This window comes from Nasonia vitripennis, assembly GCF_009193385.2.
Source record: "Nasonia vitripennis strain AsymCx chromosome 2 unlocalized genomic scaffold, Nvit_psr_1.1 chr2_random0003, whole genome shotgun sequence".
Classification (NCBI taxonomy): domain Eukaryota; kingdom Metazoa; phylum Arthropoda; class Insecta; order Hymenoptera; family Pteromalidae; genus Nasonia; species Nasonia vitripennis.
In genome coordinates this window covers 182,999-196,251 of record NW_022279609.1, presented here as the reverse complement: position 1 = coordinate 196,251, position 13,253 = coordinate 182,999, and the positions used below count along the sequence as shown (strand labels likewise).

General features: G+C 33.3%; 2 protein-coding genes across 2 annotated transcripts; one reads left to right on the top strand and one right to left on the bottom strand.

Moving 5' to 3' along the window:
- Positions 1–1,057: 1,057 nt before the first annotated feature.
- LOC116416272 (probable serine/threonine-protein kinase samkC) lies at positions 1,058–6,161 on the bottom strand. Its single transcript, XM_032601490.1, has 6 exons — positions 5,270–6,161; positions 5,060–5,175; positions 2,714–3,557; positions 2,500–2,627; positions 2,211–2,423; positions 1,058–1,961 (listed from the first exon to the last, which is right to left on the bottom strand). Exons 3-5 carry the CDS (start codon positions 3,414–3,416, stop codon positions 2,346–2,348), a joined length of 909 nt encoding a protein of 302 aa, XP_032457381.1. The 5' UTR covers positions 3,417–3,557; positions 5,060–5,175; positions 5,270–6,161; the 3' UTR covers positions 1,058–1,961; positions 2,211–2,345.
- Positions 6,162–7,595: 1,434 nt separating this feature from the next.
- On the top strand, positions 7,596–10,313 carry LOC107981521. Its single transcript, XM_031923978.1, has 3 exons — positions 7,596–7,706; positions 7,790–7,957; positions 8,053–10,313. The coding sequence occupies exon 3, from the start codon at positions 8,221–8,223 to the stop codon at positions 10,063–10,065; it is 1,845 nt and encodes a 614-aa protein (XP_031779838.1). The 5' UTR covers positions 7,596–7,706; positions 7,790–7,957; positions 8,053–8,220; the 3' UTR covers positions 10,066–10,313.
- The last annotated feature ends 2,940 nt before the right edge of the window (positions 10,314–13,253 follow it).

Here is a 13,253-nt window from a genome sequence, read left to right as displayed (position 1 = left end):
GGGAAGAGGACGTCTAGGCTGGGCTAGAGACTGGACACTCTTCTCTTGAACAATCACTTTATTCTCTCTCTCTCTCAGCTCGACCGACTCGTGCCGTGGTCTGCGGAACACTACTCGGCGTCGGCGCTCGCTCGCAGCATGGCTGCTCTCTCTCTCTCTCTCTCTCTCTCTCTCTCTCTCTCTCTCTCTCTCTCTCTCTCTCTCTCTGCAGTCGGGAGGTGCTGCCACCTAACGTGGGGCACCTACATATATACGCATACTTTAACTAGTTTTATACGAAGTGACCTTATATTACACTTCATACTTTCTTGAACCAACTTTTTGCACTCAAACTCTACACCATGCCTAGACTAAATTTTTAGAATGTTTTTACTCTACTTCCTTTTACCTTTTTTCTGGCTAAACCTTCTCTTTCTTCTATCTTCTTGAATCTTGTAATCCTGTTACTTTCTTATACTCCTTTTTTTTAACGCACAGGTATTATCACAATATATTATTGTGCACAGCCCGTATCCTATAAGCCTATAAACGGTAGAGGCTTGTCTTTGTCAACCACTACTTTGTCATGTCGTAAACAAAATTTGTACTGTCCTGCTATGGCTGACAGCAGCAAGTCACTTACATTGCTTTTATCATATATATGCGTGTTTGTGTGTGTGTGTGTGTGTGTGTGTGTGTGTGTGTGTGGCTACACGCGCTGGGTAGCAGCGCTGCCAGCGTAAACAGACGCTGCGTCCAAGACCCGACTTCAACTAGCGAGGTTACTGCCGAAGACGGCGCCATAACGCCTTCCGGCCGACGCCACGCTGTGGCGAGTGGGGAGCGCGCCCTCGGTCGCCATTCTAGGTTCGGCCGCCGAGTAGAGCACACGCTCTCACATCTGTGATATTAGAGTTTAGACTAAAATCTTCAGAGTGTTACCCTACTGAAAATTATCGCGTGAGTAATCGCGCGAGAACTCGCGTGATTTCTCGCGACAGTTTATCGATTTTTGAACGACGCAAATACTCGCGCGATTACTCGCGCGATATACAAATATACAATTTTTTTTTTATTTACATTGAAAAATGCATTTAATTAAATTGTACTGAAACAGAGGGACATTAAGAATAAATCATGTTCTGGTTGTAATATAAAATGTAACTTTATTAATTTTACATGTAACACTAATTAACATTTCATTGTTATATTCGAATTTTAGGTAGAACAAAACCTTTTTATTGTAATTATCATTAAATTAATACGGAACTGATTTTTTTTAATTTATGATTCATAAATAAAGAACGTAAAGGAAACGTAAAGATAATATTTTATCACAAATTCTTTTAATGATTATACTTTGATAACAGGTAAGGACAAGAAACGATTAAAATGATAAAAATGCTAAAATCCATTTAGGTTAACAATAATGCCTCTGCTCAAATAATTTTTAATCATTTTAATCAGTTCTCCAACTGCCTATCAAAGTATTGTGATTTTTTCATTTTTGTAATCCTAAACTTACAAAACGTCAATTTTTGACTAGGGTTCTTCGACTAGTGAACCTCGAAACAAAAAGTTTATATTTTAATTGAAATCACTACTAGAAAGTAAGAAATGTGACTGAACTCATGTTATATTTTTGATTTTTAGTAGTGATCTCTACTAGGACTAGCGTTTCTTCGACTAGTTGATCTTGAAACAAAATAATATACTTTGATTTAAATAGCTCCTATAAAATATGAAACTTAACTGAATACAGATGACATTTTAAAAAAGAAAATCTGTTAAATAAGATTAATCTCTGACGTTATATCTTAAACGTCTTTGAGCGTTGACATTTGGTAGCTGAAATTTATTTTTCTCTGCAGCACGCAGATCTCTTATTTTATGTCTCAAAACATGAGTTGCCCGTAGCAAATAAGATGCTTTCTCGTCACTTGGATACTTAACGTGGTTATTAAGAAAGTCATTGTAGAGGCCTAGAAAAAACATTATTTGTAATGGTTATTGATATTTAAAATTATGAATAGAGGAGATTAAATAATTGATCGATAATTTTCTGTTAAAAAATAGGCGATGAAATTGTTTAACTTAATTTAATTATAATTATTTAACTTAATTTGATTATAATTATTTAATTTAATTTAATTATAATTTCATGGACTATTTTTTAAGATAAATTAAATGATCAATTATTTAACCTGCAAAGAAAATGAATTACTGCATACTTATTAGCAATCGTAATATATCTTATTCAATTAACTTCACTGGTGACCTGTTAGGAATATTCTCCACCCCTCGGGTCAAGTCCAATGCTCTGTTACATAAATTCCTTTCTCCCCAAATAAGCACAGCCAATTCTATCAGGAATATTGTGGCTTATGCCTTTGCAAAAGTTCCCACTGCAGTAAATTAACAGATATACCCTCTCCAAGGTACAGCTATAAAATATATAAATTTAATTAATAAATTGCATAAATAATTGTTATTATATAATTATATAATATTAAAATTTACCTCATTTCCAAATGCTATATTATATCGCCTCCGCATTTCTCGATTACCAGGTTCTCCTCTCTTAGCGTAGTATTCCACGCAATTTTTGACATATTCTGTCATTTTATAATACTTGATACGCCTTGGCCCTACGAAAACATACAAATTACATGAGTAATGAATTGAATATATCAATTATAATAAATTTAAAATATGTTAAATTACATTTACATACTTGGTTCATTCTGAGGTGACGACTGGTGTCCATTTCGAGGCTGCTCTCTATTTACTGGATCTTGAACTTCTATTATATCTTCATTTTGAATCGGTAGCTGTTCTTGATCTGCTGCGTCTTGGGGTTCTCCATCAATTTCATTTCGTATTTGTGGCTGTGGTACATTACCTGGTGCATCTCGGGAATCCCTAACCTTATTTCGCACTGGTGGCTGCCGTTCACCTGGTGCATCTTGTGGTTGTATCACCTGACTTCGTGAAGGAGATGGCGTAAACAAAGGTCGACCAGGTGGTGGTGTGTGTCCAGGTGATATATTTTCAGATAAGTTTGGAGATGGTGTATTCCTTCGTGGTGTACTTTTTTGAGATTCAGGTGAAAAGCTTTGAATTGGTGATAACTGACCATCTGGATTATTTGAAGATTCTTGAGGTTGCTTGTATTTAGAAAACAAGTCGAGACGCAGTGAATCATATGATTCTGTTTCTGATTCAGATGATGACGGTGATATAGTTGGTTTTTTGGATTGTGGTACTTTGACATAAGAACCAGATACCTGTGGTGGCTTTGAATTCACATCGCCTGGTTTTGACATTTTTCTCTTTCGAGTTGCAAGTAGCGATGGTGATTCTGGGGAGGATGGCTGATCGGTTATCATATTATTTTCGGATGCCAATTTTTCTAAAACTACTACTGCACTTTTCATTACTGAGGAAGTACCAGAATTTGCTGTCACATCATTTTCTTCAAGATCACGAAATGGTGGTACTTCGAAATAGTTATCTATTCTCTTCAAAACGTTTTTGGCTCTTTCATTATTAATTTTTTTGCTTTGTGATGTGTTTTGCTATAAACAAACAATAATTAAAAAATATAAAAGTCATCTAAACATGTTGTTACACTAATAATAATATTTACTAATACATAAATGAATGAAGAAATTTTGAGGTTAAATGTGACTTTTTTGTTTTTAATAAATTCTTTCTAATACTATGTGGTGCCATGGTATCGCGTGGACAGTGCCTAAATATTTAAAACAGTATATGAAATGTCACTATGGTACGATAGACGCAAAGGGAGATTAAATCCGGTGAAAGTGAAAGTAATAACACCTTATATTAGTATACAAAATATCTTTTCATTTTAATTTATTTAAATAATATTTTATTCGAATTTAATTTATCATGATTTAAGGAGGTTCTAGTGGTATTCCCAAGTCAAACGAATGAATGCAAAAAATATATTATAAAAATGTTATCAGTAGTGAGTAAACAATGTTTATTGAGCTTATTGATTAATTTTTCGATAAAAGAAAACAGTTGTCATAGTTTTGGTCGTCATTCAAAGAACTTTTTTATACTAATAAATTGCTCATATGACTAGGAAGTCACGATTTGAGGTTAGAATAGTGTACACTTTTGCTTTTCCCAGTGAATATCTTTTTAAAACATTCAGCTTCATAGACTTTTCTTTGGATAATCTAAAAGTACATAACGAGAACATTTATGTCCTCGTTTTTCAATCTGATCTTAACTTTTTGTAAAAAGTAATCTTAATATTACTGCTCGGAATCATGCTAGTGTCATATGAGCCCGTGTTAAATACGCAATATTGAACGACTATTTTCTCTGAAATTTTATCGGCGACCGATATTTAAAAAAATACTATAATATTCTTTGTAACTTTAAGAACAATAATATACATTTTTAATAAATTTCCTAACTTTTTGCCCTAATGCTACAACCTCCTTAAAAGTGGTTTGTCCCCTTAAATGAGTAAACATTAAAATGCTTATAGCTGTTTTTCATGTGCCCATCAGGCCTTACAAAATTTATTTTTGAGTGATTTTTGGACCAATGGAAATCAATATATTAAATTTCATTGATATCTCAAAGGTATTTAATTAACGAAGGTACTACCTTAATGAGATGTCATATAAAATGCAATACACTTGTAACCATCGTAATTCCTATCATATTTCTCATTGCATAACTACACAAATATAATATTTAATAATGGCAACCTTCAAACACAGAATTTCGAGGCGATAAGCATGTGTGTATTTATTATTTAAAAGCCAAGAATGCACAAGGTAAAAAATGTGAGTTAATCAGCGTGGCTCCGACCACCTTTTAATTAAAACAAATTTAAACGTTATTCAAATCTACTATTTTAATTACTAGAAATTTCATATGTCTTTGCGGTGTCATAAAATATTCAATTTGTTTTAGTTTAATGCTCGTAATTTTATCATCATTCCAATTGACTATTTTTAACTAAAATATCATTAACAAGGAATAAAAAAAAAACACGTGTAATACAAATTCTATATTAAAATAAAAAATTTACCGAGCACTGAGAAGGATCTTCAAAACTGGATTGTGAGTTAATACATTTTGGAGTAGCAAATCTTTTCCTTCCGTCACCGTCAGCTTTTCTTTTCAAATCAATATCATCCTGTGTAACTGCAAAAAAAAAATAAATTTTAATAAACATAAAAGTAAACATACACGCAATACACAACTTATTATATTTATATACATAAAAGTTATAGCTTACCTCCCAAATACAAAATAACTAATCTTGACAATATCGGATTTCCATTTTTGTGATTTTCAGGATTTGCTTGAGCGAAAACCCCTTTGCACTAACAAAATCCTTTTCATCTTTTGGACGGAAGGGAACAATTTGTGGTACTCCATTAGGTAGCATGACTTTTGATGAAATATCAGAAACTTTCAAACAAGTTTCTACTTTACTTTTATGGAATCTTACCCAAGCGAATTCCATAGCTACAGATTAGCATAAATATTTACTTCAGAGGATTATATTTTTTTTTCAAATAAAACGTACACCATGCACAAATAAACTTTTTCTTTCAAACTATGCAATTACACATGTGTACAATACGCACTTAACGTTTTTAACATTTTCAATATATGATATATATACATATAATACTTTGCTTTATATATTATAAATTAATATAATAAATTTGATTCAAGTTTATTATAAATTTAACGTTTTAGATTTAAGGTTTATAACGTTTGAGATGTTTATGATGTTATACATTATATATGATATAATAATAACATGGTCACATTGTTTGCCACCTTAAAAAATACTTAGGGTCATAATAATAAAAGGTGTGTTCAATATTCCATGAGCGCTGCAGTCGCTTGGTTTGGAGTATATGTTAAACGGTTTACATATATTCCGTTCTCGTTTCTAAAGCATTCATTAACTCAAACAGAAGTCCAAAAATCTGCAAAGCATGTGATTAAAGTTGTAAATGCTCCATCATTAATAAAATTGCTCACCTCTCAGTCCAAATGCCACGTTTACAAATTTAAAAACTCGGAATTTTCCTTGTCTTATACGTATAAGGAACAGGCACTTGAATACGTCTGAACATATCTGCAATAGAATGTATACATCTATGCTCTATACAGGGTGACCCAATTTAAACGGGCACCGCTCATAACTCGTCAGGGACAGCCACAATCGAAAAAATGGTAGAGACCAAAGTTGTAGGATATCGAAGGAGCAACCCGATGGTGACCTTGGATTTGACCTTGAACGCGTTTTTCAAGGTCATTTGAAGGTCAACTTTGGATTTTTAAATAGGAACCCCATTCTTTTATTGCGGGAATGGAAAGAGCGGTAAATTTTACGTTCAGAATGGTATGTTCGGTTGCGGCACTGAAGGTCATCTCAATGTCCTGCAGCCAGAATGAAACCCCGCCTACGTAATTCCTCTAGCAACGCCAAATTAAAAAAAAGTGGTAGAGACCAAAGTTGTTGTATAGGGGGGGGGGGGAGAATTGTGACCTCGAATTTGAGCCAGTCCTACAAGGTCATTTCAAGGTCAAATTATTTTTTTTCAAACTTTACTTTTACTTTGTATCCGAGATGAAATCCCTTCTTAGATGTTCTCTGTCCAGCGGCCAAGACGCAAATGAGCCCTCGCTAGCGTCCAAACATAAGTCTCGCTATTCCCCGAATGATCCCTTCCGACGGTTAACTTGCGAATGACTCCTCTAGGTGGTCGCCACCTACCTACCCGAACTCCTGATGTGCGAAAAATAAAAATGGCTCCCGAAATAAGCCTTTTAAAATAAGTCCCGCGCTCAGTCTTGCCACCGCGACTCCGTCGAACCTTCCCCTACGACGCTTAACTCACGAATGATTTTCAAGCAGGCGCCCCGGCCCCGCGCCGTACCTGCCGCCCGAACTTTCGATTTGCAAAAATAAAAATAGCCTCCGAAAATTGTCGAAAGAGTCTCACACTCGGCCTTCCGCCAAAAATATTATTTTTTTAATTTGGCGTTGCTAGAGGAATTACGTAGGCGGGGTTTCATTCTGGCTGCATGACCTTGCGATGACCTTCAGTGCCGCAACCGAACATACCATTCTGAACGTAAAATTTACCGCTCTTTCCATTCCCGCAATAAAAGAATGGGGTTCCTATTTAAAAATCCAAAGTTGACCTTCAAATGACCTTGAAAAACGCGTTCAAGGTCAAATCCAAGGTCACCATCGGGTTGCCCCTTCGATATCCTACAACTTTGGTCTCTACCATTTTTTCGATTGTGGCTGTCCCTGACGAGTTATGAGCGGTGCCCGTTTAAATTGGGTCACCCTGTATATACATGTATATATATATATATATATATATATATATATATATATATATATAAGACTACATATATACATACACACGTATAATAGTTGTATACATATTTCTATGGATAACCTATGAAAGTGTACAAATAAAAAACTTATTATAAATAAAAACTTATTAGAATAATATTGTTTAATAAGTTGTATAAAAGTTGTATTGTAAATGTAGTACAATAGTAATAAATAAAGTATTCTGATAAAAAATTTATTAAGAATGTCCGCAACTAAAAGAAAACAGTATTTGTTTGATAAAGACGTACCACTTAGTAAATAAGCTTTAAGTGAACTTAAAAAAATTTTGAAAAGAGAGAAGGTATGTTAGATAGTTTTATAATTATTAATCTACACGTATCAATAAATTTTTTAATATCATTAATTTTGTAATTGATTTTGTAGTTACAAAACAACGAATTGCTGTCTTGCAGTAGTAGGAATATAAGTGACCAAAGTAATCCTCATGTTTTATTGGATGAAACGGACAATGATGTAATATCATTAGCATTAGACGAGTCTGTATCGGCTAATCAAAATCCTATCACATCGGAGCAACAATTACTGATTAATGTAAGTTCTGAATAATTGATATTTCTATTTTTGAATTTGTTTTTATTTTTAAGTAAACATGTTAATAGTCTCATTTAATTAATTTTTATTTACAGAATAATTCTAGTTTTGCCTGGAGTGACTTATTAAGTGATAATGAAGAACTACAACTACCTTCATGTACAAAGTCAACATCAAATAGTATACGAGAACTTATAAATAATGAGGAATTCTTCAATGTGTTGTCGTTGAATGTGCAAAAAAGCCAAGCTGAATTATTACTGATGTTATTGAAATTTTCAATAGCAAACACCTTATCAATGACAGGTATTTCTAATTTGTTTAAACTAATTAATCTAGTATGTGGCAGCGCTGTAGTACCTCAAACTCGATATAAAATTGACAAATTGTTTGATGATGACATTATTACACTACATGGGGTATGTCCTGCATGTACAAATTATATTGGAACATTTCAAGATTTTAATTATGTAGTAAATTGTGCAAATTGTGACAAACCTGTAAATATGTCAAATCCATCAAGTCAGTGTTATTTTGCTATATTTGATCCGTCAAATGCAATACAGGATTATATAGAAACTAATGAAAATTATTATGATTATGTTGTAAAAGAAAGAGAGCATGAAAAAAATCATATAAAAGATATATACGATGGTGTGCTGTATAGAAAATTTGTTCAAAGTTTGAAAGATTCTGATCGCCACTCGTATGCTACAGTAATATTTAACACAGACGGAGCACCAGTTTTCGAATCGTCTACTTATTCTATATGGCCTATATATTTGATTCTTAATGAGATTCCTATACAGAGCAGAATGAAAAGTGCGATCACTGCTGGACTATGGTTTGGCAAAGATAAACCAATAATGAGCGTTTTCTTGGATGCATTCGTAAATATGATAAATGATTTATCAACAGTGGGTGTGGGTATACCCTGTATGATAAAAAATGAACGACGTAACCTGAAAATTTTTGCATTGGTTGCTTCTGTGGATACTGTAGCTAGAGCACCAATGAATGGATCAAGTCAATTTAATGCAAGATATGGTTGTGATTGGTGTACACATAAAGGGCAATATTTTCAAGGAAGCATGCGATATCCTTTTCGGATTCCATTACCAAAAAATAGAGATCATGATACTACAATCAAACATGCAGCAGAGGCAGTTGAAACAGGTAAACGTGTTTTTGGAATCGTAACTGCTTCTCCTCTTTTAAATCTGAAGAAGTTTGATATTATAGAAGGTTTTACGCCTGACTACATGCACTGCTATGTAGCAGGTGTTGCAAAACAATTTACTACATATATATTGAGACATTTAAGAAAAGCCGATATCCAGTATATTAATCAGTTACTTGAAGCAATCCGTGCTCCTCACCAAATAGGTCGATTAACAAGATCTCTAAAAAATAGAAAATACTGGAAAGCTCGAGAATATGAAAACTGGCTTTTGTACTATAGTATTCCTGTTTTAAGTGCAGTTTTGGATAATGCAAGGATTTTAAAACACTGGGCTCTTTTAGTAGATGCTTTACACATATGCTTAGGAACAAATATTACGTATACTGAATTGAATCGAGCGAATGAAATGCTACATGAATTTGTATCGAAAGCCGAAGATCTGTACTCTTTAACTTCATTAACATATAATGTACACCAGTTACTTCATTTGCCTACGAGTGTGTACAATTGGGGGCCATTGTATTCACATTCGACATATCCTTTTGAATCAGCAAATTGTAAATTGCTGCAGGCCATTCATTGTGCTAAGGGTGTTATCTTACAAATAGCAAGATATGACAAAATTCAAAGAGCAATACAAATGTTGTCTAACAGTATTTATCCTACTTGTCATGAAAGTGTTGTACAATATTGTGAAAACGTTAAAACTCCATTGGGAAAGAATATATATAAAATATCTAGCATTAATTATTTAGGTAAAGGAAAAAGTGCCAATAACGAAACACTTGAGAAATTTGGTATATCAAAAGATGCACGAGTTTTTCACAAAATTATTTATAAAGGATGTTTGTTTATGACTTCAAAAAAAAAAAAAATGCTCGATCATGCAATTACTTTGCACAACTTGACACTGGGGAATACGTAGAAATAAAATATTTCCTAATCAACGATAAAAGTAATCAAGAATTGACTATTTGTCAGCTAATTAAGACAAAGCCCAATAAGTATTCATCATTTGTACAAGAAGTGTTAGAATTTTCAAACGAATTATGTATTAATACAACCAAAATATCAGCAACCTGTGTATTTATTGAAATAGAAACTAAAATGTACATAATTGCAGTGCCGAATCAACTATTTTATTAATAACGATCATTATGTGTTACTTAATAAATATTTCTGTGTATATATGTATATATATGTAAATTACAATATTGTAAATATAATTTTGTACTCAGCATTATATAAAGATAAATAAAAAAATAGTATATATGTATATATGCATAGTAATAAATCATTTGAATTGTAATATTGTTTCCTATCCAGAACACAAATATAAAAATATAAATATAAACAAAATTAAAAATTCGTATATCGCGCGAGTAATCGCGCGAGTATTCATGTAGTTTAAAAATTGATAAACTATCGCGAGTAATCGCGCGAGAACTCGCGCGATTATTCAAGCGAGAACTCGCGCGATTTCTCACGCGATTATTTTCAGTAGGGTAGTTGTAATAAACCAGAGTACTTCAATCGCGTCGGCTTCTCCTGTGTCCCATCCATCAGCGGTAGCGACAATTATAAAGAAGAATATACTTAGAATTCTATGTATATATATATATATATATATATATATATATATATATATATATATATATATATATATAATTAATGCATGTTACTTAAAATCCGGAATTGGTGAATTTTTTATTATACTCTTGCGTCCACTAAACACTTACATATGTGTAGATGTGTATAACATACATATACAACTACCGCATATGAACACAAAGTCTAAAATGATAAATCTTTAATCTTGCTTGCTCTGAACGTAACACTATGCCTCATAATCATAAAAATACATATAAATTATAAGAATGTAAATCATTAACTCAATGATATATGGTTACTGCATCACAAAATCGACTTTTTAAACAAATATTGAACAAGATACTTTTACTAAATTGTAATTTATGCACAGTAAATTGTAACTAGATTATACATAGCAAATTATAACAATCATAAATAACAATCATTATTGCATTAAAAAATTAATAATAATAATAATAATAAAAATTATAATACGAACAATATTTTAATCATAATTTTAACCGTATACAAAAAGGAACAGAAAAAAATAAATACTGACCCACCATGTTAAATAAGTATTATCCCGTAGTGCAGCATTTATCAGGAATAGTTTAGTCTGTTTCCTTAGCTGGAATAATACTATTGCGAAAAAGGTTCCGTTAATTATTATTTTCTAATCGTATTACTAACATATAAATTTTATATGTTATTATTATTACAATCCCTAAAATCTTTTATACACGACAAATCAATGGTCATTAAAATTCTACATTATTTTTTGCTGCAGCAGATCAATAAAAGTATTCGAATGAAACTAAGTAGTTTTATTTAGATTATGCAATTGACGAATCTGAAAAATTGATCTGTTTCATAAGAATACGAATTTCTTCTATATAGCATTGTCAGTGTATTAAAAATACCACCTGACAACACAACCGGTAATTAGAACAGGAAAAAAAGACGATTTTTCGTCTCATCGCCATGTCTTACCCCATTACAGTTCAATGAATTTATCAACAATATTTGAATATCTCCATACTTTGTGTGTGTATGTGTGTCTATGCGTGTGCATGTATGTGTGTTTATCAGCGAACCTTTAAATATCGGCGAGTGCCTTATGTGAAAAGCAAAGCGTTTCGCTTTTAGCGATGCTTTTTAGATTTTTTTTAGTTCTTCTTAGTTTTAACTTCTGCCAGGGAGGAGCCCCCAGTTATGTTGTGTGGTTTCGGGTTTATTGGTATTTTTCTCCTCCTGTACAGGTAGGTTAAACTAGAATAGGTTCCACTCGACTGTTGTCTCGGTATTATGCAAACAATTTCATATGAATCATTTAGTTGGCAGCTGCCCAAATTGATTTAGTAAAATAAAGATGATACAAGTGACAAAAATACTGCAGAAATTCAACTCAGATAGAACAATCAATTTATGCACAATAATGAACTTCAGACCCGCACGCTTGGTTGGCTGAATTCACTCTTACGCCGCTTGGCTTGAGGGAGAAGAGAGAAATCTCCGTAACATTATACTACGCGAAGTCCCGTCATCCTTCTCTTGAGCAGCGTTGCAGTTTTATTGGCTTCGCTAGGGTCCTCGGCCTGATCGGCCTGGCAACGCTTTAAGCCTTAAAAACTGCCGCGCTAGCTTTGCACTTGCGTGTGCTTGAGTAAGGGAGAGATTGTTGTGCATTTCTATACTATGCGTTAAGTGTCGAAGTTTCTAGATTTCTTTGTGACTTTCAATTTTATAATCGAGATGCTTCGTCACTTAACAGTAAAAACAGGTTGTTCTCCCTTAAAAAAATGATGTGCAGAGATCAATAATTTGATTTAAACAAACATTTTTTAATATCTTGTAAAATAAAAATAAAAACAATAAAGTTTACAACCAGAGTTTTTTGGTATCATCCAGATGGTAATGTATGTAGAAAGGATACGGTAGTAATCAACTACATAAGGACCATTCTCAAGAAAGTTAGAAATGACGAAGAGAAAAGAAGGGAAAGTAAAGGCAAAACAGCTAAGTAAAACTGTTGCTAGACGAAGGCCACTAAGTAGTAGATACGAAAAGTTCCTCGGACCGATGCAGAGGAACGTAGGTCACAGAGTTAAGCTTTCACTCCCCTACCCGATGCAGAGAAATACAGCATCTAGGGTTAAATACCTCAAAGTGCTTCTCAGACCGATGCTGAGGAGCGTAGGTAATTAAGTTACGCCCAGACTCCCTTACCCGATGCAGAGGAAAGTAGGTGATGGGGTTAGGTCTGTCCAGAGGATGATCGGTCGATGCTGCACGAAGTAGACGTCCGGAAGATGCTGCAGAAGCAGACGGCTGGACGATGTAGAATAAAGAAGACGAGTTTGATCCTGTACCTCTAATCACCTTGGTGGATGGAGGATTTATAGAAATGTCAAACTTTAAAGAAGAAGCCAACTAGGCTAGTTTAAGGACCCCACGAAAGTATTGTTTAACGATGCACTGGTGAAAATATTGACGTGATTTTCTGAAGTATTAAAAATACGTTTT